We start from the raw sequence: 26,050 nt of genomic DNA, 5'->3' as shown, positions 1-26,050 counted from the left end.
GCGCCTAAGCCGTACATATATATATAAAAGCTTTTATTCAGGATTTTTAAATTTTACTAACATCCAAAATTATAATATTGACCAATAAATTTTATCAACGGCCAAGATCTAATTAGACTTTAAAATAACACATTAAGCTTTAAAATATCATGTGATTTTTTTTTTTTTACCCTCTACCTTTCACTCCACCTTAACCCTTTCCATCTTTTCGTCCCAATATCAGGTGGCTTCTTCCAAGTCTTGATCAAACTTGGATACATGAAACATATTTAAAAAAAAAAAAAAAATCATAATTCACTTAAAATTTTTCCACATTTTGATAGTCGATTTGTATTAAAATGAAAGAAAAACAATTTATATTTTGGAGAAACACTATTAATAAGCTATTAAAAAAAAAAAAGATGAAAATCAAATAAAATGCATACTTCAAAAAACAATGGGAAGATAGAGAAATTCATGTTTGTGCAAAATAAAGAAGACAGAAAATTCGATTTTAAATTTCGTCTACTATCCAAATTTATGGAGCTTTTGATTCTGTCTAGAACCCAAACCTATAAAATTTTAACAGACAAAGGATGCCTCTCTTATATGTACAACGTACTCTATGATCTCCATCAATTATCAATGATGGAATTCGACATCAAATATATAAAATATATTTTAAGTCTTTTTTTCTTATACTAGCTGAAAAGCCAATTTATTACTGAAATAATATTACTTTTAAGAGTAAATCGTATTTATAGATACATAATGCATATATCATATATGCAAAAGAAGAATCTATAATTTGATCAGATAACCAAAAAAGAATTTATTTAGGACCCTTATATTAAAAATTAATAAGCTATAGTTATTATAGAATAGATTCACAATATCTTTTGTCTGTACTTAATTATTTCCTGTAATAGCTACATTGTCATACTGATCTGTATGTCATCTTTAAGAATTTAAAAAAGAAGGAAATTAAAATAATTTTCTTTTTAAGAGCTCTTTCATCCGATCAATCCGAATTGGATTTTAAAATAGTCCTAGAGAATTTGAGAGGGTGAAGCCTACCAAAAATTAGAAATTCAAATATCATCAATTAATATTGTAACACCAAAAAATTAACAGCTTCAGTTTTTCTACACGATTGAGTAAAATCAGGAAAAAAAAAATTTGACAAAATTCTGACGGAAGAACCTGCTGGTTAATTTACTCTTGACTTCGTAAGTCAGCTAACTGCAAAATAATTCCTCCAACCACAACCCCAAAATGACCCAATCTGAATAATGATACGGTTATATCATGTACAAACCTGGTCAACTATGTGATACTTACAAACAACTTTCTTAAACTATTAAAATAACAAATAAATTTCTCAACCATATATGATATGCATTCATAGGCTTGTTCTAGTAGAAAATCATTACGAATATACCTTTATGTTCAAAATTCAAACTTGGACATGGGATTATGTGTAACATATTTCATCCTTTAAATCATTTAAGTGCTAAGAATTATTTTAATTTGACAAAAATACATTTTTGGCATACTTATTATACTATTTCTCGAATGAGAAGGATTTATAGGTGGCCTTCTGCCGTTTCCTCCTTCCTTAAGCTTGTGAATATCATTCTCTGTTTGGGCTGCCTGGCTAACACAACCATTATCGCAATCAGAAACGACTGTTTTCACTTTGTTTGTGTGGATCCAGCCTTCTCTTAAAGCTTAACCCATTAGGAGTTTTTTTTTTTTTTTTTTTTACTTGTTGCTTAAGTTTACTTAGTGGGTAAGTTGTTTTAAAATAGCTAACCTTAGAGTCTTATAAGATGCTTCATTTTTAGATTTGTATTACCTCATACAAATAAGAGACAACACAGTTTCTTAGAGATTCCAAAAGAAAGTTATATATATATATATATATATATTAATTTCAAAGAGAATAATATATTTTTTTTTTCTCAAATTTTTCATGCTTTTGTATTTTTTTATTTTCTATGTTAGTTTTGTGTGTTTTTTTAAGTCATAAAATCACAACAAATTTTTATTTTTATTTTTTTAATGATATAATATTACCTTCTTTTTCTAGGTCTTTATATAATTTTTTAAATTATTTTTGATAAAATACATAATAATTTATATATATATATATATATAGCCATGCTATAATGGAGCGCAAATCGGTTGTTTCATCTCATTCATGTGTTATATATAATTAATAACATGTTATGAAAAAAGGAAAATCTTACTTAAACCTTTTAAGTTTTATTATAATTATAATTAAATTCAGGTTTTTTTTTAAAAAAAAAAAATTACAATTTAGATTCTAGTTGTTACTATTTAGTTTGTACCTTGTTATAGATGATAATTGTATTTTCTGAGTATTGTTCAATCATAAAACGTTGATTTTAATTTGTTTTGGCCTTTTAACTACAAAAATTAGTTAAAAAAATTGACAAATAAATATATTTTCATAGATATAGAAAATTAAAAAAAAAAAGATTAATGATAGTTAACATAAAATCTTGGTGTATTTATAATAAAATTGAATTGCTTTAAATGAAATTTACCCATAAATAAAAAAGTAAATTGCATATAATAAGGGGCTCACGCCATTGTAAGAGCCACCCATTAACTTACAGCCACCTGCATCTCTGATTTTTATTCATTATTTTTTCATTTTACGTTTTGAAAAGGTTTCCAATAGAACAACTTCTGTATTCCTACATTTTCTTTTATAATTATTTTTTATACTTTAATTTTAAAAACAAAATGTATATGTATGTATTATATTATTTTGGAAATAATTTTAATATATCAAAAGCTATGTGAGATTGGTCCAACGGGACCAAATTCTAAGATCACCCGAATGGGTCCAAAACATTGGATCACCCGAATGAGTCCAAAGATAATTGGATCATTTGATCAAGACTTGAGCCATTGGGATGGGTCTAGGTCCCTAGATCACTTGAACAGAACTTGGACCTGAGACTAGCAACTGGTTAAATGGGACAAACGGAATTTGGTCCAATGCCCTTATTTTAAAGGGTTTAATGAAAAATACTCTTTTTTTTTTAAACCTTTTTTTATTATCTATCCATGTTTTTTTTTTCAATATTTCAATTCTACCCTTATCCTATAAATCACGTACAAATTCTTTTTTCCTTTAACCGGTATCCCACCAACCACATTTCGCATCCAATTTCTCTCCCCCCCTCTCTCTCTCTCTTTCTCTATTTCTTATCTGTTTTTGTGTTATTTTATTTTATATTTTTTTTTTGCTCCATTCCATTTCCTTTTCCTTCTTCTCCACATGATTCTTTTCCCTCTCACTCTCTCTTTCTCTAGGATCATTTCCCCTCTTACAATAGGAGCTCTTAAATTCTGCCAGCAACTTTTTCCCTCTCTCGGCGACCTTTCTTTCTCATCTTCGTGGCTTCGGTTATCTACAGAACTTATTAGTAGGGCAAACGGTGATCGGAACCCATGCCATGTGAACACAACCCCTTTTTGCAATCTTCCCTCAAACCTATCCTCACCTACGGTACGTGTTCTTAGGGAAGATAACAAACCAAACACAGCCGGTAAACATTGCCCTTTCTCCTTTCATCCCTTTTCGACTTTTTTCGATTTAGAAATTCTGGTTTGGTTTATACTTTGAATGCATGAATAAGGAGATAGTATTATGTTTTAGAATTCCATCATTATCATTAAGCTATTAACTAGAACATGTTTTTGGCCAATGGTCATATGGAAAGCTTTGGTGTGGCAGAGGTGAGGATTTTTCTTCTAGAAGTTTAGCATGTCATTCTTTACAATGACCCACTAACAAAATTTTTCATCAAATGTTAAAAAGTTAACCAAGTCTTTTTTCATTAGTTTTCGTTAGATTATCACTTTGGACTTGGACTTCCAATTAATTTATGCTGGCACTTCGGACCTAGACTTCATCAGTGGACATGTTTCATAACAGGGTCCTATAGATTTGGTAGCTAATTTTCTTCTGTTCTAGTGTTTAATTGGCCAAATTTCATATTCATTATGTACTCTTTTTTATATTTTCTTTTTAATGCTCATTCTTGATGTGATTTCTTGAACACGTGATTGGTACTTCAAAGAGGCATAATGAATTAAAGAAATTGTTTTCCCTATAAAGTGGATACACTAGTCAAACAAAAGAAGAATTTGTGAAAGAACTAAAACCCTAAGCAGCCTTACAAGAAAATACATTTTTCATTACTGTTATTATGATAATAAGTGTTATTTATTAAATCTGATTTCCATGTTCTGTGAGGTTTTTGTATTTCTCAAAAGGTGTCATTTACATATTTTCTATACAGGAGAAAGATGGGCGCATGACTTCACAGGTCTTCAAAAGGACAGGCAATACAGTTAAAACCTCCATACCTTATGGTAAAATTTGTTTTCAAAATCTTTTTATTTTGCTTTTATCTTGTGAATACACTTATTTATATGGTGAAAACTTGACACTAACTTTTGTAGCTTGTGCATGTATGTGTCAACCTAATATAAAGAGAAGTCTACCTTTTATTTTGTACATGTACTTTATCTTATTTTATGTTTCTCTTGGTTATTTATTAGCGTGCATTTCTTCCTCCATATTCGAAGTACAATTTGTTTGTAAGTTATATCTTGTGTCCACTGTCTTCTTAGTGTTTACTCGTTGAAATTTATCTTTTAAGCATATCTTGATTTTGCAGCCCTTTTTTCGCATGTTTGGATATGGAGGACCTATTGCATCTATGCCTTTAGGTAGGTATGAGTTGCTTCATTTGTGTCCTCATTCTGATTGAATATTTCTAAATGTTTAGTTTTACCTTTTTTCATTTCTTTGCCCTATCCTAGGCATGATCTTGTTTCTTCGAAGACAAAGAATTCCAAGAAGAATGCTTGATGCAATGTCTTGAAGTAACACATCAGAATACATTTTTCTAGTTGAGTTGTTGAAGAACTTTTTATTTTTCCTTTTTTACTTAATCATTCTTTCCTATTGTTTAATAATATTAGTTTTAAAAGTCAAGATGTTCATCCTTTTTGTTGATTGATAATTTAAGTTTCTTCTAATGAGTTATGGGAGCATTGCACTTTATGTGATTAAACATAACCTCAATACGTTGTCTTTTGAGGTTCCTACACGAGCTACTCTACTGTACAAAATATCATATGCATCATTGTGGTATATATTCATACATAGGCATAACAACATTATTATTTTTGTGAAATGATACTATTTTAAGTTCTTTTTTTTTTTCTGTCCCCCAAATTCATATTTATCTATATAATCTTGTCTACTTTTAAATAAATAGATTTGACATTAGCAGGAAGATTGAGTTAAATCCTTTAATGAGTACATAGAAGAAGGAATTAAGCAGATAACCTTGAAGAACTATACAAGAAAATTTATGTTGTTGTCTATGTTGATCCCATAGTGAAAAAATCTGATAAGGAACCACCCAAGGGCACTATAAACGTTTATGGTACACTTCCCTGTCACCTTTTTGATTAAAAATTCAAAACCCACCACTTATTGGTGGAACATTTTCTCAAGGCTTTACAATTTTTTATTCCTATTTCATTTTTTGGTTGCAAACCCCATTTTAGGTCATTTCCTTGTTTTTTTTTTCTTTTTTTTTTTTTCCTTTTTATTGTGAGCAAAGACTAAAATAACCATAATAATGGTAGTGACCATAGAAATGATAAAAATAAACAATAAGCATCCCACTTACTATTTCATTCTTGTTAAAACTATATGTTTTCTTAAAGCTTAAATTTTTGATGTTGATAATTATTTAATGTTAACTGGTCTTATGTTTGAATGTGCTTAACCTTATATAATGTTGTCTAGCAAAGAAAATATTTAGTTTAAATCCTAAGCCAATATCTGCATATGTAATTTTGTCTAACATATATGTTGTACTTGGGAAGTGGAGTGAGAAAATGGAAGTGAGGAAAGTTGAAGCTAAAAAGTTGAAACTTTGAAATTTGGCTTCTCATTCTAAAGGGGAACTGTAGAAGTAATAGAACTCGACTACGAAGTGAATTGTTTAGCAATATTGTTTTCAGTGCCTTTCTTTGAGTTCTATGAACGAGTTTTTCGATTTAAAGTATTTGCATTCATACCGCTTCATAACACTTAATATCCAATGTAAATGCGCTTTGTTTTTCCTTTCCTTTTTTTGTATCAGCATGCATTTTTCTTTCTATTTTTATTTATATTATTATTATTATTACTTTAATATCTTTTATTTAAGTAAATTGTTCTTGTGTCAAAGAGATACTTCAAAAAAATTGTTCTCCATTTTCTTTGTTGATATTTTTTGTATTCATCCCCTTCTAATTTAGTCATTTCTCATACATGTTTATTGATTTAAACAGTCCATTGGGGCTTTCATTTATTGATTTAACTCAAACTCCAGTTATGATGTTGTGGAATCATTTCCCTCCGCACTTCATGTTAAAAGATGCAATGATAGGTTAACGTATGATAATAATAGAAAACTATGGGAGCTATTTAAGGAAGACATTTTATGTGAGTTCCTTGGTTTGGTTGTGGATCAATTATGCTTTTTGGAAGTTAGCCACCACTATATTATCTATTGTATTGACAAATACACACACATTAAGGGGAAAAAGGCCAAGAAAAGATATTAGAAAATAGGCAAAATCACAATGAATGTAAAATAAGGTGTTCATATGAAAAAACGAGTAAACCAATTGAAATTGCATAAATAGATATCAACATTTACATGCACTTCAAAATTTAGATGTGTCTTTTCCTCATTTCATCATTAGCCAGACTAAAAAATTTAGATGTTTTGAATTTTAGAGGTCCATTTGGTTCCTATATTGGTCAAATATAGTGCAGTAGTATTATTACCTATATTCTTCTTGTTCAGTTCATATTTGCTGACCTTCAAATTAAGGTCAACATTGAGTTCCTTTCATTGTTGTATATTTGTACATTCTACACACATAGAGTTGGCATTTTGATCTCTGACTTGGTTGGAACTATTAATGGATCCTCATTATCTATGTAACAATGTTCAAATTAATATCTATGCTTTAGCTTTCTACTTTATTTTACTGAACCATAGAATTTCCACCTTTATCTAAGAACCTTTTTTCTCCTGAGCACTTAATAGGATTTTTATAAATTAAGGAATTTATTTGTCACATGTTCTGAAACATTGTTAATTTTAAAGAAATGCTCAATACTCCCGGCTATTTGTTATGTGGGATGAACTTTTCTCTCGTTAGGGTGAAAGGAACTGGTGGAAGATTATTCACTCAATTGTATTTGTGTTGTTGACATATTATGATATGATGAAGCTCTTTCACTTTATGTTTCTATTCAAAATTTTAAGGACCACAAGGACCACAACTGTTGTGGTTTGGATTATTGGTAGGTCCATGATAGGAGCCGCATTTGATTATTATCTATCTTCTTGGGAACATATTAAATGTTTTATATGAGAAGTCTACTTGCTTTTAATGTTTTATGACATCTAAATATCCACAGTTATAGTCTTTAGTTAACTTTTAATGCTTTTATTATGTGATTACTGTGTTTAATATTATATTGATTAATATTATATTGGTTTTGTTATAATTTAGCAGTTTTTTTTCCTTGCGTTAGAAGGCATGGTCTGCTATGATTATCATGAGCAGGAAGGGCAATACTAGAGTTTGTAATGTTTTTGAGCTGTTTTGTTTGCAGACATGATTGAAGAATTAATCAACAAGGGGCAACAACTTGATAGATGATAAGAATAATGCAACAGAAAGAACAATTTAACAATCATTCTATTTGCATACTACATAGATTGAGTATGATACAAAATTGTATTCGAATTTTGTTAACAATCATTCTATTTCCATATTTTCAATCCAAATCACCACATTTCAATCCAACAACTTTGATAAAATATTTTTCCATTGAGAACATGGTTAATTCAACTTTATTTTCATGCTTAGAATGATGGTGAAAAAAAGAATACGTGAAAATACTTGGAAAAGGTGCAAAAAGTACAAACAAACTGGATTACCGCCAGGCCATCGGTTTGTGGGGCATGCCAAAAGAGTCATATGCAAAACTTCCTTTATGGAGTCACATTTTGAAGAGCAAAAATTTGGGCACGTTTACTCGAATTGAAATTGACTATCAAAATAGATTTTTATATTTTTTCATAGCACTTGGAGCTAGCATCAGAGGGTTTTAGTATATGCGGAGAGTCGTAGCTGTCGATGGAATTACGCTGAAGAATAGATATAGAAAATTATTATATATTGCATCATGTTTGGATGGGAACAATCAAATTTATCCACTTGCTTATGGAATAGGTGTTAGGACCCATTCAAGACCTCTCATTGGAACCCTGGATAAGCCCTGATCCTATGGAAACACCACCGAACCTTCCAATGGAAAATCCGGCAATATCTTCCCTAAGGGAAAAACTTACCACAAAATTTACCTGCATAAAAATGCACTCCTATATGCTACCACCTTATCCCTCTCACCTTACTATAATAATTTCCACAATTTACAGTACTTCGATATCAAACTATATAAAAATATATACATTATATAAATGAATTAATACATAAAGAACAAAATTATACCTTTAGATGTTCACGTCCGTTCACACCACCCACTTGGTACTATTTTACATGTTAATATTGTTTTAAAACATTCCAATACATAACGTAAGCAAGAGAAAATAGGACCATATTTATAATAGTAGTATTCATAACAATAACACCATAACTTGCCTGTAAGCTTTCACACTTGCTCATAAGCTTACCCACTTGCCCGAAGGTTTATTTACTTGCCCGAAAGCTTACATATAATACTAATAATACTAATAAATAACAATAAATGATAATAATACCAATAAAAAGAATTATGATAATAATAATAATAATAACAAAGAATAATTGATAACCATAATAACAATATTAATAATAATAATACTAATCACAAAATACCAATAATAAAAATAGTAGCAACCATGATAATTAATGGTAATACTAATGATAACAAATAATGAATTTAATGCTAAAAATAATCATAATTATAATAATGACAATTGCTGTAACAATAATAATAATAGCAATGTTAATAACAATAAAAATAAGATTATTCATAATAATAATAATAAATGCAATGAAGCATAATATTGAAAAATCTGATTATAAATACATAAGATAATATAAGGTAAAATAATATTTTACAACTATATCATATTATAAAATACACACTCGCATCGGAGGTACGAACGATACTCCCTAATATGCTACGCGATCCATGCTTCCAGTTGTCACCTGTATCTCGCTACCAATACAGTCCAGGATGGTTGCCTAAATTGACCGTCTGACTCCTTGGACTCGTAGACAACATAGTTACGAGGCTAGCTCTACATGGACCACATTGGATTGTCGTCTCCGTACGGTGTGGTATATACAAACACAATATAATATAATATAACATACCTATATATATATATATATAATACTTGATGCACCATACTATATACCAGTGATGCCCTATGATACCCAGCGTCCCGAGCACTGTCCGGTGGGAGGTTCAAAAGAGAAACTTGTATACAGTGGCTTCGGCATCCAGATAGCGCCGCTGCTTAAACTGTCATCCCAACCATGGAGGGGAGGGGGGGGGGGGGGGGGCTTATGTGTACTATATAAAACTTGCCTGCCCTCTGGTCCATAGAAACTCACGAGAGACATTACAACTTGCGCGCTTATCCACATATACAATACAGAACACCGGTACGTATATGCGTGTATCTTAAAAACTATAAATTTTGTAATATTATAAAATATTAAGATTTGATAAGATATAATTGGATTCATATGCCTTTATCAAATACATAAATAATAATAATTAATAAATAATTAAATGTATAGGTATATTCTTGATCACAATAATTTAATATAATTATTTCTCTCGAATCTTTAACTCAATTTATACCAAAAATATTATCATTGAAGCCACATCAAAAGTTATATATAGCTAAATACATAAGATTAAATATTATCTAATAAATCGTGTATTTTCAAATATCAAAATCTCATAAACACAGCTGGATTAAATACTTCCTCTCAAATTTATATAATCCATATTTTCTTTACACCATCATCATATAATCCCGTCACTTAAAATTCATTCATGCACGTCTATTAGTAAATCAATAAATAATAAACAAATGCATAAATACAATTTTTGAGCTCAATAATTAATAGAAATGTTTTCATAAATCTTCTTGAAATTTACTTGCACACAATCTCATTTAAATCGTATAATAAAATACATGCACATTTTTGAATTCACGGGTAGCATTCTAATTTACCTAACATTTCAACAATGATTCAACAGTCATGCATGTATTATATATATATATATATATATTGGTAGAGCTTTGGGTGTATATATACATATCAATCTATACAAATGCTAGCTATAATTTTCGTATAATAATTCCAATCGACATATCACGTAACTTCACAAAAAAATTTATAACAATCCTTTTACACCTTCTGCATAATATTATCAACATTGTCCACCCTAATTTGATAAAATACAATATGAACCCGTATGGCCTGAACTGTAAATTTGGAATTTTTCAATATCTTGACAATTAATTCAAATTAGTCATTTCTTTAACTCCCAACAATCATCAATAACTTAAATCTAACAACAATTAGTAGAAACTTGTTCAATTTCTATCCAATTTCAACATAAACATAAATCCTAGCTCCATCAATGGCAATTTTCTAAATATTCAACTATAATTCACATTCTAAGTACTAAATTGAAGCTTATGCGGAGGACATCAAGAATATACCTTCAATTAGTCCAACCGCCGCCGAAGGTCACCGGAATCTTACTGTGAAGTTTCTGTTGAAAGGGGCTCTTGTCATATCTTGGGAATGAGCAAGATTTGAGCCAATCCAAGCTTGGAAACGGACTCAGGGGGCCCAAATTTATGGAAAAGGACCTGTCACATGATCGGTAGCCGTCGAAAAATTGGCCAATAGGGAGGACGTCCATCGCCGGTGTTGGGCGCCGATCCCAGCGAGTCCGTTGGCCAACCGATCGGAGATTCGACGGCTGGGCTCCCCTAGCGATGGGCCATCCCGTCGCCTAGCGCGTGTGGCTGGAAAAGATGCAGACAGAGAGAGGAAGCAGAAGGAAGAAGGAAGAAGAAGAAGGAGAAAAAGGAAGAAGAAGGGGGTTGTTTTCTCCACGTGCCCCCCAAAAGAAAAAGAAACTAAATAAATAAATATATAAAATAATAATATAATATAAAATAAAAATAATATAAATAATATAATATTTAATTGTCCAAAATGTGGCATTTTCTTGTCGTGACATATGGCACCCTTTATAATGTTACACATGGTGTCACTGTTCATGCACACTCTCAGATTGACAAATAGTGACAGCTGTCTCGGAAAAACTTCACAGGTCCGTAACTTTCCAACAACATATCCAAATCAGTGGTGCCGCTAGTCTATGAACTCGCATCGACATGTACTTCACAATCATACATGAGTCAAACCTCAATTCTACAAGAATAAAAAGTCAACTTCGGCACCTTCGGATAATTCAAACCTCAACTTGTTTTGCTCATAACTTTCAAACTGTAGCTCTGTTTTTGACATGCTACTAGTCTACGGACTCACATTGATGCGTACTTTGTAATGGTGTCTCGGTCAACCTAGAATTTTATCCGAATCAAAAAGTCAAAGTTGGACCCTCTTGATCAACGACGATCAAACCCGGTCAACCTCGGTCAACATGCAAAAATTCTGGTATAATTTAGGACGGGGTGTTACAATAGGCCCTGGGGAGACGGATGCGGCCTACACGTGGTTTTTTGAGAGATTTAAAGAAGCATTTGGGGATGGTCCGTATATAGCTTTTATATCGGATAGACACAAGAGCATTACAAAAGTGATACGTACTGTAACATCTCACATCGGTTGGAAAGGGGCACGAAGCGGTCTTTATAAGGCTGTGGATACCTCTCCCTTCAAGATGCGTTTTGATAAAACCTTGAGGCCAAGGGGAGAGAGGGAGTGAACCCTGGACCAAAGAGGACAATATCTTGATGCGGGTGGACTGTGCTGTTACCGTGGTATCAGAGCCAGTACCTAGATAGGTGTGCCAGCGAGGACGCTGAGCCCCAAGGGGGGAGGATTGTAACATCCCACATCGGTTGGAGAGGGGCACGAAGCGGTCTTTATAAGGCTGTGGATACCTCTCCTTTCAAGACGCGTTTTGACAAAACCTTGAGGCTAGGGGGAGAGAGGGAGTGAAACCTGGGCCAAAGAGGACAATATCTTGATGCGGGTGGACTGGGCCGTTACACGTACAGTTTTCCCTAATAATCACTATGGCCACTACACATATCATCTTGGTACAAATTTGGGTGCTAAGAAGTTTAAAGGTAATGTCAATGCGATTATATCAACTTTTAATGATGCAGCTAGAGCATATATCGTTGAGGATTATGATAAGGCCATGCAGCTTTTAGAAGGGGTTAGTATTGAAGTTATACAATATCTCAAGGATGCAAATCCTGCATACTGGGCTAGATCACATTTTCTGGGCAATAGATATAACATAATGACCACTAATATGGCAGAGAGCATGAACTCTGTGCTTCTTGATGCTAGGGATAGACCTGTTTGCCACTACTAGATCATATTCGTAATGTCTTGCAAAAGTTCTGAAAAAGTTTTCAAATTGGCATAAAAATTTTATTACCGTAGGTCCTTCAGTAATTACCGATGAAACCTATGGTAATCAATTTGTCTTTGCTTGAAACATTACCTTAGGTTTCATCGGTAATTACCGAAACCCCTATGGTAATCACATTTGACCAATTTTTTGGTTTCCACAAATCCCCTAATGTGTGTTAAATGCAAAAATATGCAAAATATACATTCTTCAATGATCCTAAAGAGAAACAAAACTCCAAAAGTTCTGAAAAAGTTCTCAAATTGGCACAAAAATTTGATTAGCATAGGGCTTTCGGTAATTACTGATGAAACCTATGGTTATCACATTTTACCCATTTTTTGGCTCCCACAAGTCCCTTAATGTGTGTTAAATGCAACAACATGCAAAATATACATTCTTCAATGATCCTAAGGAGGAAAAACCCCAAAAGTTCTGAAAAAGCTCTCACATTGGCACAAAAATTTGATTACCGTAAGGCTTTCGGTAATTACTGATGAAACCTAATCAATTTATCCTTACTTGAAGAATCACCGTAGGTTTTCATCGGTAATTACCGAAACCCCTATAGTAATCACATTTTATCAATTTTTTGGCCCCCACAAATCCCCTAATGTGTGTTAAATACAAAAACATGCAAAATATACATTCTTTAATGATCCTAAAGAGAAAAAACCCTAAAAGTTCTCAAAAAATTCTCAAATTGGCACAAAAAGTGGCCTAACATGTTTGATCTAATGAGACACAAAGAGATATATATCTTTTATAGAGTGTTGAGCCTCTGCTCAAGCCTATTTGCCCAAGCTCAAAATTGAGATTTCAATATAAAATTAATTGGTTCTGGATTGAAACGTTTCTTGGACCAAGATAAGTGTGCTTGGGCAAAGGCTGTAAACTCTCTACAAATGGTATCAAAGCTAGAGAAGATTGTCTGGTGGATGGACTAATGAATTGAATGGTGGTAGGCCATATGGTGATCCGGATGGAGGAAAATTCTACGATTGACTGTCAAAACTTGATGATAGAAATTTGTGCAAATGTGGAGACTCCCCAATAAACCACATACAACTTCTCTCTCTCTAATCAATGTCCCACCTCCCACACTTCAAATCCAATTTTCCTCTTTCTCTTACTAGTAACCCTTTAGTTTAACAGCTTTGCCCTAATTATTTTCAGCTGTCAACTTTGTAAAAACAGAGGCTCTCATGGTGAAGAACAAGAAGAAGACGAGATATTGGAAGTTTCCAAAACTTCTGGGTTAATATAGGCAAGTGCGGCACATGCTTCCTTATCTCACGCAACCCTACTCTATACACACTCTTCTTTTGCTCTTCCTTCTACAAAAGTTGTCAAACTTGCTATTAGCTTTGCTTCGGCATTTTCTCTCTGTTTATCTGTGAGATTCTTCAATGATGTCCACTTTCGTCTCACTTCCAAGACCTTTAATATGCAAACCCAACTTTCCTTCGTTCTCTAACTAGTGATTATTATTTGATAATAAGCACTTGAAAATTATTGCCTTTGAATTTTTGGTTTACTTATCATTTATATTTGACTGGCTTGTTTGCTGTGGATAGGCTCGAAAAGAAACTCACTAAGAATCTCTGCAATTTCTAAGAAATGGGAACCCACTAAGGTATCTTTCTTTTTTGTTTAGTGGAATACAGGATGAACAGGAAAGTAAAATAAGGATATGGAAGTCATTTATAATTTTTTTAAGGTGAGAATGTATATTTAAGGGTAAAATAAAAAAGATCCAGAAAGTATGGATAAATATTCTTAACCGTCCTTAAAAAACGATATTGGGTCAAATTTCCCATGAAATAACCCAAACCATAGGCTACACACCAAGGACCACTATAGTGACTTGATGCCTAGGAACGCCCAAATAAGTGTGGCGCCTGAAATAGCCATAACTGACTAGGCGCATTGGACAACTATAATTTACTCAGAACCTTGGTTTGTTTGAATGGAATATGGGCTTGGGACTAGCATAATTGTCTCGACGCTTAAGATTGCCCCCCAAAATAAGCCCAATACAAGTGGTCCTAAGTGCCGAGTTAGTAATGGTCCAAGACATTGGGTTGTTTGGGTGGTCTCAAATACTTTAACATGTTTGGGCAACCTCAGAAATTGGTTCTTTTAAAAGCAATACATTTTTTTAATAAATGATAGTTTTATAAATTAATGATTAATATAATAAAATTTAACAATTAATTTTTTTTTCTTTTCCCTTTTTATACCAAATGAAGGGTGAAAATTATGAATTTTTCCCTTCTACGATTCCATCATTCATATCATATCAAACAAAAGGAGGGAGAAATATGAATTTTCTATCTCACCACTTTTGCATTCTTCTCCTTCCATCCCTTCTACTAAATATAGACTAAGTTTTTAAGTTAAACAATAAACTTAATATTTATTGTAAGTTGAAACACTAACAAACAAAGAATATATATTTTTTTCCCTACAAACGTGAGAGGGAGGGGGGGCCCCCGGGGGGGGAACTGTTGGTTTACTCTTGACTTCGCAAGTCAATTCACTGAAATTAATTCCACCACCAACCCAAATGCGCCCTTATAATGAGTATCCTTAATATTTTCCGCATAGTTTTCTTCTCTTTGTCGTCTCAATGAGCCGACTCATGACGGCAACTTTCAATATCCTAAGAAGATGAAGCTTCCTTATCTTGGTAGCAGCCGTGGTTGGGGGGTATGGCATTAGGGTCGAATGTTCAACTGCACCTTAAATGGGCCGATCATGGAAGAATTCATAAATACAGTCACACTTGTATGTGTGGATGTGAGCCATTAAGCCAACCTCAATTATTATCTAGTAAAAGGATTGAAAAATATAATTTTTTTTTCCTTTTTTTAATCAAAGTTTTTTATTATTTATTTATTTTTATTTTGCCCCTTCTTGGTGGTCTTCCTCAATCTATCTTGCTTCATGATTTCTCTGGTCTTCAAGATCAACCTTGACCATTTTATAATTTACTTTGTAATTATCAATTATCTATCATATATTGAAGGAAAAATATTATTGATATTGTTTGATGCGATTTTATTTTTAAAACTGCAGTCCTACTATTAAAGAGATGGTCAAGTTTATCAATTAAAACCATTGTAATTAGTAAAAGAAGAACCAAAATTCATAAATTTCAAAACTAATATAACAATCGCTTTATTAATTTTAACATTAATAACAAGTATCTTTTATTATTATTATTATTATTATTATTGTTGTTGTTGTTGTTGTTGTTGTTGTTGTTTTTATTATTTATTTTAACTTAGTCTAGAAGAATTATAACCCAGTACAACGGGAGTCAAAGCACACTACTACTGGCAGTGGCAATAGAAGTAAAGCGCACTACTACTGGTAGTGGTAATGGTGTCACATATTGGTTGTGGAAATGATGTCACATATTAGATAAACTTATCCTTAAAATGAATCTGTTCTTCTATATATCTCTATACTTGTATCATCCATCTTTGATATAAAATCCCATTTTATTTTAAATCATTAACAAAGAAATACAAAATAAGTGAAATAAAATAATAAAAGTGTAAAATGAGGTGAAATTTTTATCACTAATGACTAATTGAACATAAGAGAGCAAAATATATCGATCCCTTTAAAAATTCTATTGCCATTCCTGACCTCTATATAAGTCCTACTTCATCTTCCTCATAACCATAAAAATTTTCACACTCTCTCATCCCTCTTTATCAATGAGCCTCCATAAAAATAACCTCTCTATTCTCACCTTCCTCGTCCTGGCTTCCTCGTTTGCCTCCACATATGCAGCCAAGTTCAATATCATAAACAGCTGTCCTTTTGTGGTCTGGGCAGCAGCTGTGCCCGGCGGCGGAAGGCCGCTTAACCCAGGAGAAACATGGCCTTTAGATGTCAGCCCGGGGACGACAGCAGCTCGCATTTGGGCTCGAACCAATTGCAGATTCGACGGGACGGGCCGTGGACGATGTGACACGGGGGACTGTGGGGGTGTACTCCAATGCACTGGTTATGGTCAGCCACCAAACACACTGGCCGAATACGCACTGAACCAGTACAACAACTTGGATTTCTTCGATATCTCCCTCGTCGACGGCTTCAATGTTCGTATGGAGTTCAGTCCGACGTCGCCTCAGTGCGGCCGCGGAATCAGATGCGTGGCAAATATCAACGAGCAGTGCCCCAGTTGAGAGCCTCCGGAGGGTGCAATAACCCGTGCACCGTGTTCAGAACCGATCAGTATTGTTGTAATTCCGGGAGCTGTGGTCCCACCGATTATTCGAGGTTTTTCAAAGATAGGTGTCCGAGTGCTTATAGTTATCCCAAGGATGACCAAACCAGTACATTTACATGCCCTGGTGGTACAAACTATAAGGTTGTGTTCTGCGCTAATTGAAATGGTTAATGTTGGTGGCATAAGTTAGTTAATATTTGCATGGAATAAGAGCTTTTCATAGGGCTGTGTTTGGATTTGCGCCTAAGCTATATATATATATATGTATATATATATAGAAACTTTAAGTTAGTGGGTCGTTTTATATTATGTGTACAACGTACTCTGTGTGGTTTCCATCAATCAGCAGTGATGGATTCGTCGTCAAATATATAAAATATGTTTTAAGGCTCTTTTCTTATGCTAGCTGAAATGCGATTTTATTACTGAATTAATATTACTTTTATATGTTTTAAGGCTCTTTTCTTATGCTAGCTGAAATGCGATTTTATTACTGAATTAATATTACTTTTAAGAGTAAACCGTATTTGTAGACGCATAATTCACATATCACATATATGCAAACGAAGAAACTATTATTTGATCAGACAACCAAAAAGGAATTTATTTTGGACACTTATACTAAAATTAATAAACCATGATTATTATCAAAATAGATTCACAATATTTTTTGTCTCTACTTAATTATTTCGTGTTTCATTATTGTCATTTTTTGATATAGATATATACATATTTATATATATATATATATAGATATTCTCCAAAGATAGATGGCTACGTTGTCCTAGTGATCTATATGTCATTTTTAAGAATTTAAAGAAGAAGAATAGAAATTAAAATAAATTTTTCCAAAAGAGAAAGGAAAAAAACAAAAAATCTCTTTAATCCGATCAATCGTAATTGGATTTTAAAATAGTACTAGAGAATTTGAGACCGTGAAGCCTACCAAAAAATAGAAATCACGTATCATCAATTAATACCGTAGCACCAACAGATCAACAACTTTATTTGAGGAAAAAAATTAAAGAAAATTCTAAAGGAAAAACTAGCTGGTTAATTTACTCTTGACTTTTCAAGTCAACTAACTGCAAAGTAATTCCACCAACCCCAGCCCCAAAATGGTCCCATATAAAAAATAATAAGATTAAATTACATAAAAAGCCTGTTCAACCATGTGACACTTACAAATAAATTTTTTAAACTATTAAAATAGCAAATAAATTTCTCAACTATATATGATTATGTATTTATATTTCATAGGCTTGTTCTAGGAGAAAAATTACTAAAATATACTACTTTCAAATCCAAAATTATTCAAACCTCGATCTAGAATTATGTATAACATGTTGTACCTTTTATACCAATTAAATGCTAAAAATTATTTTAATTTGACAAAATACCCTTTTGGATACTTATTATACCATTTACCAAATAATTTGATTCAAACTTATTTTTTATTATCTAATATTAATAATAATATTTTTCTACAAAAAATAATATCAAAAATAATATTTTCTTCAAAAAAATAAAATAAAATAAAAGTATTATCTCCTTCAAAAATAAAATACAAAAGAAAACAATATTTCCTTCAAAAAATATTATAAAAAACCATTTTAAAAAAAAATTTAAAAAATAAAATAATAAAATTTTCAAAATAATATTTTTTAAAAAATATTTAAATATAAATACTATTAATTAAATGAAATTATTTATTGTGGACAGTTATTGCCTTCAATAAATAAAATATTATAAATAATATTTTCTTCAAAAAATATTATAAATAATATTTTCTTCAAAAAAATATAAAAATAATAAAAATACTAATCAAATGAGTTTATTTATAATGGGCAATTAATGAATTTTAAATTTTTAAATTTTTATAGATTTTTGTAAGGGTAATTTTGTCTTAATGCATACTTTTCCTATGTAAGTTTTTAATATTTTAAGGGCTTTTCTCTAAGTATTAGAGGTTACGGATAAGTGTCATATAGCTTAGGAAGATTTTTTACCTAAATAATGTGTAATGATGATCCTCCTGTTTGGGATGCATTTCAAAATGTTTCTTGGGACTTTTTGGGAGATTGTTCTCCAGTTGGACTTGTAAACTTGGTGCTTTGACGTCTTTCCAACCCGGCAAATCTTTCGACATTCGGGTTGAAAGTCCATTTGCCTGTTTGATGGGCCGGGTCGTGAAAAAATCAATTAATCCAGTCAAAGAATTTAAAAGTAGTTTGATAAAATCTTCCTTGATCAATTGTATATCGAGCCATGACTGTGCTTTTCTTCAAGATCGATTTCATCATTTACTTTATATTTACTTTATTGTTAAGATAATCGAGATACACCCCAAACAAAATGTGTATAATTAGTTATATATGATCATGCACACCTTCCCAATATTTATGATTGTATTATATATTAAAGAAAATTATAAATTATACATATTTGATTCATTAGTTCGGAAGTTACTTGGATTACCATATCTATTTGGATTGCATATTGTTGTTGAAAATTTCCCTCGTAACTCTTATGGATGAGATGATATAAAACTGATTTGGGTTGGATAGAGTACAACTATGACCCGCGAAGTTACTGGACGATGGTTTTTTATGCATTTGCTTACCCTCTTGGGTACAAAAATTATATATACATAAAATCAGTTTTATATTTGATTGATTTATAGTTTTAGCATTGTATTTTTTATTATTGGCCTTAAATTACATAAAAGATTAATATTTAAATTCAATTATTATTCAAATTTGGATTTAGGGACATATAAAACTTTATTTGGGTAAAATAAAACCCTATAAGAACCTAAATGACCATTTTTTATCTCACCATTTGAACCAATCCAATTATTGAAACAAAAGAACTTAATAGTAAGACCATCCGACCAACTTGATTGGATTATGATTGTATACATATTATATACATATATAGATATATATATATATATATATATATATTTACATTATAAGAATATAATATGGCATACTTTTTACAACTTGAGCACTCTTACCATTAAAATAAACATCTAACTTATCATTTAAACAACTTATAATTTGTGGGTGATAGAAGAACAAACATGAATTTCAGCAGTATAAAACAATCACTTAGTACATAGTTTTAAAACTATATAAAGGACTTAATTTTCATTAGTCAAAGCACACCACTACTGGCAGTGGCAACGGCAGGGGAAATTGCGTCCCATATATATTCATAGTCTTTTATCAAATATATATATACACACACACATATATATATATATATATATATATATATATATATATATATATATATGTTCATAGTCTTATAGCTTACAATCCTAATTATTTCCATTCCCAACCTCTCTCTCTCTCTCTCTCTCTCTCTCTCTCTCTATAGATATATATATTTGATAAGAAATGGCTACTAATGTTGTGTCAGGATTATATTTCCCTAGGTAAAAAACAAAAAAAAAAAAAAAAAAATTGAAAAAAAAAACAAAAAATATTAATATGCATCTGCTACAGTAAATTTACCAATATGCTACGGCCATTCAAGATCCTTAATTTTATCATACATCAGCACATAACTTAGTTAATTCTAAAACAAGAGCTCAAATTGTACATACAAATGTTTTTTATTTGCTCGAGTTTCCTTCACTGCTAGCTCACCTCATTCTCTCATACATGCATCACCATTTTCATGGTGCAATATAGACTAACAATTACATGAAGTCCTTTTGCGGCAACCAATTTAGCCTTATACGTGGAATTCGCTGACCCTATATTTGCTACTGTCCTATGGAAAACATTTGTGATAATTTCTGAAGGTTTGATTGAAAGAGCAAAGGAAGGATAATTTAGGTCTGTCGCAGGTGCACCATTCACCTTGGAACACTTGAATTTATCATTCCCCGTTATTTTCGATATATGGTTACTAGAGTAGCCTTCCCCGCACAAAAACTTTATTTGGTTAGTCATCACGTAATAGTATATTTTCTATGTAAAAGTAGCTCCTTCATTTTCACCTTGTGGCAGATAAAAACTCAACTATATATCAAGGGGCTAACACAATATGTAATAATCATCTGAATTGGATTTGGACTATTTCAAGTCTATCCTACTCAAATTGGATGAAATTTAAATTACTGATTTGTTAATTTAGACTTAAAATATTCTGATCCAATTCAATGCCTATTTTATAAATCAAAGATCGGCGAAGGGTTTCAACCTACTAGTAGTCATAAGGGAGGATATGATAGTAGCAGGAGACCATATACGGTGGAGTGATTTGACATATAATGTAACACCTCGTCCTGAAGTACATCGGAAATTTCTCAAATTTGACCTAGGTTGACCGTTGACCGTTGATTTTGATCGTTGACTGAAAGGGTCAAAAGTTGACTTTTTGACTCGGATGAAATTCTAGGTTGACCGAGGTATCGTTATAAAGTACGCATTATCACGAGTCCGTAGACTAGTAGCACGTTGAAAACGGAGTTACGGTTTGAAAGTTATGAGCAAAACAAGTTGAGGTCCAAACTGTCCAAGGCGTGCCAGAGTTGACTTTTTATTCATGCAAAGTTGACCTTTGACTCATGCATGGTTATGAAGTACTCATCGATACGAGTCCGTAAACTAGCGGCATGTCCGATTTGGATATATGGTTTGAAAGTTATGGACATGCGAAATTTTCCGAATACGGTAATATTTTAATATTTTTGAATCGATGAACAGTGAAACACCACGTGTCGCGATCTCAGCCATTCCTGTGAGTGCACAGTGGCACCCACGTGGTTTTTCTTAGGTGAGGTGGGAGAGAAGAGAGAGAGGGGGAGAGAGGAGAGAGAAGGAGGAGAGAGAAAGAGAGAGAGAGAGAAAACCACCGGCCACCACCGGTTGGCCATCGTCCGGCCACCGGAGGGCCACACGCACCACCCCACTGCCTCTGCCTCCTCAATTCCGACCGGCCACCCAAATCTCACTGCCAACCGACTGGTAACGCGCTAGGATCGGAGCTTTTTCCGGCCACGGTCATTTTTCCCCTCCACCACCGGCCACAGCCATTTGACCCATTTCCGATCATTTTCAGGCCACACGCCCCAGCCACCCCTCACCACCTCCTCGTTTCCGGCCAGCCCACCAAATTTCACAGCTATCGGACTTCTGACGCGCTGGGATCGGAGTATTTTCCAGCAAAGGGCCGAAAATCTTCAAACCCATATCTCTTCGCCGTCCGGCCTTCATTTGCCTCACCGTTGGTCTCGTTGGAACCCTCTCCCCTTGATCTACAAAACTCCCAAAAATCTCGGCCACCAGCCACCGGACGTGCCATCGACGGTGACGGTTTTCTGTGGGATTCAGCGGCTCGCCGAAAAATCCAGTTCCGGCGAGTACCCAGTTGCACCGCCGGTCCCTCTCCACTAATTCTGACCCCCTGAACCCAGATCTGAGGTCCTTTTCCTCCAATTCGTAACAGTTTGGGAGAATCGAGGCTCTAAAGCCCGAAAGCTTTCCGGCGAGATTCCGGCCACCTCGGGTCCGATCTCCGAGAAGTAAGACCGGATTCGTAATCCTCATCACTCACGCTTCAATTCGGTATATTATTCGTCAATTTTGGTTAATGTTTGTGTTAGTCCCCCTGGGTACCGGGTATTATTTACCCGAATAAAATATTATTTTATTTGACTGGGTGTGAATTGTTGTTCTAGGAGCACGTGTGCGTCGTGGAATTGATCCCATGGAGGATCTTAGGTTAATTGCGTGCTCCAGGTGAGTGACCCACCTTTAAAACTATTTGGGGGTGATTAATTATATTTATTTTGTATTAATTTGGTATCTAGAATTATGCTCATGTTGTGGAATTTAAATATAATTGTGGAAAAAATATTATTTTATATATATATATATACCCATTGATGCTAAACGGAAGTTTGGGTTATTAAGAAATTTCCGATTATTATTATTGTGATTTAATTGTATTTATTACACATGAGCAAGGTATTTTCATTAATTAATTGTATTTAGATTTTTAGATTATTTTTGGGCATGATTGATTTTTAAATATTTCAAGGAAAATATTGGTTTAAATTGGTGGCATCAAATTTTATAATTATGCCCGTGGAATATTAATTGATGGACTTTGTGATACAAGAAAAATTATTCGTATATGGTTATCGGTGGATTTGTACTGGAAATATTAAAGCAAAATGTGGGAGGTTGCGTTCGAAAAATGGTATATTTCCCACGGTGGATTTTGGAAAAGTTTGGGTATCTTTATATAATAAAATTTGGTTATTTATTTTAGACGCACTCATACAGTATTGGTGTTCTGTACTGTATATGTGGATGAGCGCGCAAGTTATAATGTTTCCTGTGAGTTGCCATTGGACCGAGGGCAGCAAGTTTTATGTAATGCGCATTAGCCACCCCCCTCCGTGGCCGGGATGACGGTTTCAGCAGCGGAGCTGTCGGGACACCGAAGCGACTGTATGCAAGTTTATCTTTTTAACCCCCCCGCCAGTCGGTGCTCGGGACGCTGGGTATCAGAAGGCATCACTGGTATATAGTGTGGTGCGTCAAGTATAAATTTTCAGATAGAAATTTCAAACCCTAAAGTGTTCTAAAATGATTTATTATATTTTATTACATTTTATTTATATTTGGATCATTAATTATTATTTATTAAATTAATTGTTTTCCTTGATTTTGGGGCATACGAATAATGGGTTTTGCAAAAATATTTTAAAAGGGAAACCTTTCCAACAGAGTGAATAGTGAGGGGTTTTGAGAGAAAATATTATTTTCAATGAATTATTATTTATTTATTCTTAATTAATCAAACGTACTGTGATTATCGTTACTATTATATTTGTGCAGTAGATAGGGTCACTTGCTGAAATGATTGACATCTCATATTTTTAAATTCCGTTCCTCTAGGTACAAGGTTTGGGAGACGTTGATTGTCCGGGACGAGCCCGACATCTCAGTTCATTGCCGAAAGTCCAAGAAGCATTTCTTCCCTTTTTCCTCTCGGTCTTGTATTACTTCTTTATCTGACATTGTGTTAATTCCATATTTATTTGTATAATGCTCTGTATACTGTACTGGACATGTAGTTATTAATTATGCACTGATTTACTGTTATTCATTTGGAGTGCTGCAAATTTGTGGAATTATACTGTAGTAATGTGGGAGGAATAAGGGGATGTATATAGAAGTGTGTTTCCAGTGCAGGAAATTTGTGGTAAGTCTAACCCGTAGGGGAGGTTCTGTCGGATTTTCCATTGAAAGGTCCGGTAGGGTTTCCCTGGGATCAGCGCTTATCTAGGGTTCCGATGAGGGATCTTGGACGGGTCCTGACAGTTAGTATCATAGCTCTAGGTTCTAGTATTCCTACGGGACTGTGCATTGTTGTGCATCCCATCCGTGTCTATTCTCTCATTTTACCTGTCTTAAAACGTTCTTTCTGTTTGTCTCGAAGCAAATTCGTTGCCTGAGTTTGAATAACTCTAATCTTCGAGGGTGTCAATTAGGATCACCTATCCTAAACGGGAATTCCTATGGCCTAGTCAATGGTCGAGGATTGTCTTTTCTCTATCGAAGCTCAAGTATGGGGGTAGATCCAATTCTGTGAATCTTTTTGGGATTCGAAGTGGTCCTAGATATGGATTGAGTAGTTCTTATGTTTATGGACCGCTAGCATAAAGGAGTAAAGTTAAAATGTTTCGGCTTACCTGAAGTGGTGCTCTGTGGAGGAGTTAGGAGGCCTTTACCGTGGTTAATTTCTATCCTCATCTCCAAGGAGCTATCGGAGAATGGTTGTCAAGGGTATTTGACCCATGTGGTTGATGCCCGAATAGATGGTGAGCGTTGGAACTGCTCATAGTGGGAAGCAATTCGAAAGCATTTTCCCAACAAGTTACTTGGATTACGACCGTAAAAAGGATATCGAATCATTATTGAATTGGCTTTGGACATCGATCTATTTCAGTACCGCCATACCGTGCGACTCTATAAAAGTTAAAAGAGCTTAAAGGCTTAGCTGCAAGATTTGTTGAATAAAGGTTTCACTAGATCAGGCTTATCATCGTGAATGACATCTGTTTCGTTCATGGGGAAGAAAGATGATTGCCTAAGGGTGTGTATCGGCTACCAACGACTTATCAAGGTCACCACCCATAATTGATACCCGTTGCCGAGTATGAATGTGTGTCGATCAACCTCAAGGTGTCAAGATATTTTTTCCGATCGATTATCAAAAATTAAATACTTTTCAAAGTGATATTTGAAATTAAAGGTATTTTATTCAAGTATTTTTTGTTTATGTTCGTACATGTATTTGTATGTTATATTGTTTGATATTATACTGCATATACCGCACCATACGGAGGCAGCGAACCAATGTGGTCCATGTATAGCTAGCCCCATAATCGTGTTGCCTACGAGTCCAGGGGATCGGACGGCTAATATAGGCAACCACCCTGGTTTGTATTGGTAGCAGAGTGCCGGCGACAGCTGAAATTATGGATCACGTAGCATGTTAGAAGGTATCGTACGTACCTCCATTACGAGCGTGCATATTTCATTTTATGCTATGGATTTTAAGATATGATTTTATGCATTTATTCATGTTTTTATTATTGTTCCAATGTGGAGTTTTAACAATTGCCTATGCAAGTTAAGATATTTTAAACTAATTAAAATAATTTTCGTATTATTTATTATTTCATTGATTTAATTAGTAAATTTCATAAATTATATTTTGATTTTTGAAGAAGTTTGGAAATTTAATTTGGGTTGATGAATTGTATATATTTTATGTTGGTGGTATATTTGAAAAATATATTTTATTATTTGTTTTATGTTATGGTTTTTCCAAGAGCGATTTAAGGGTTAAGTATCGCCAATTGAGAGTCGAAAGCAGGATATCCTTGAGTTCAAAAAGGAGATCCTAAGGGAAGCACGTGATTCAATGTATGTGATACACCCCAAAGGTATAAGGATATATCGAATGCTCACTAAGTATTATTCGTGGATCGGCACGATAAAGGA

At 33.3% G+C, this 26,050-nt stretch overlaps 1 protein-coding gene and 1 long non-coding RNA gene across 2 annotated transcripts; both read left to right on the top strand.

Annotated features, from left to right (window-relative positions):
• The first annotated feature begins 3,159 nt into the window (after window positions 1–3,159).
• LOC125418994 (uncharacterized) lies at window positions 3,160–7,909 on the top strand. Its single transcript, XR_007237903.2, has 5 exons — window positions 3,160–3,566; window positions 4,323–4,395; window positions 4,704–4,755; window positions 4,849–4,937; window positions 7,721–7,909. It is a non-coding gene; the product is annotated as an uncharacterized LOC125418994 (long non-coding RNA).
• Window positions 7,910–16,481: 8,572 nt separating this feature from the next.
• Window positions 16,482–17,283, top strand: LOC107435667 (thaumatin-like protein). Its single transcript, XM_016047294.4, is given in 2 exon segments — window positions 16,482–16,960; window positions 16,963–17,283. Coding segments are annotated over 2 exon segments (678 nt in total). The 5' UTR covers window positions 16,482–16,494; the 3' UTR covers window positions 17,175–17,283.
• The last annotated feature ends 8,767 nt before the right edge of the window (window positions 17,284–26,050 follow it).

The sequence above is a fragment of the Ziziphus jujuba genome, chromosome 6, assembly GCF_031755915.1.
Source record: "Ziziphus jujuba cultivar Dongzao chromosome 6, ASM3175591v1".
Taxonomy (NCBI): domain Eukaryota; kingdom Viridiplantae; phylum Streptophyta; class Magnoliopsida; order Rosales; family Rhamnaceae; genus Ziziphus; species Ziziphus jujuba.
The sequence above is the reverse complement of the archived record's forward strand: the minus strand, read 5'-3'. Positions and strand labels throughout refer to the sequence as shown.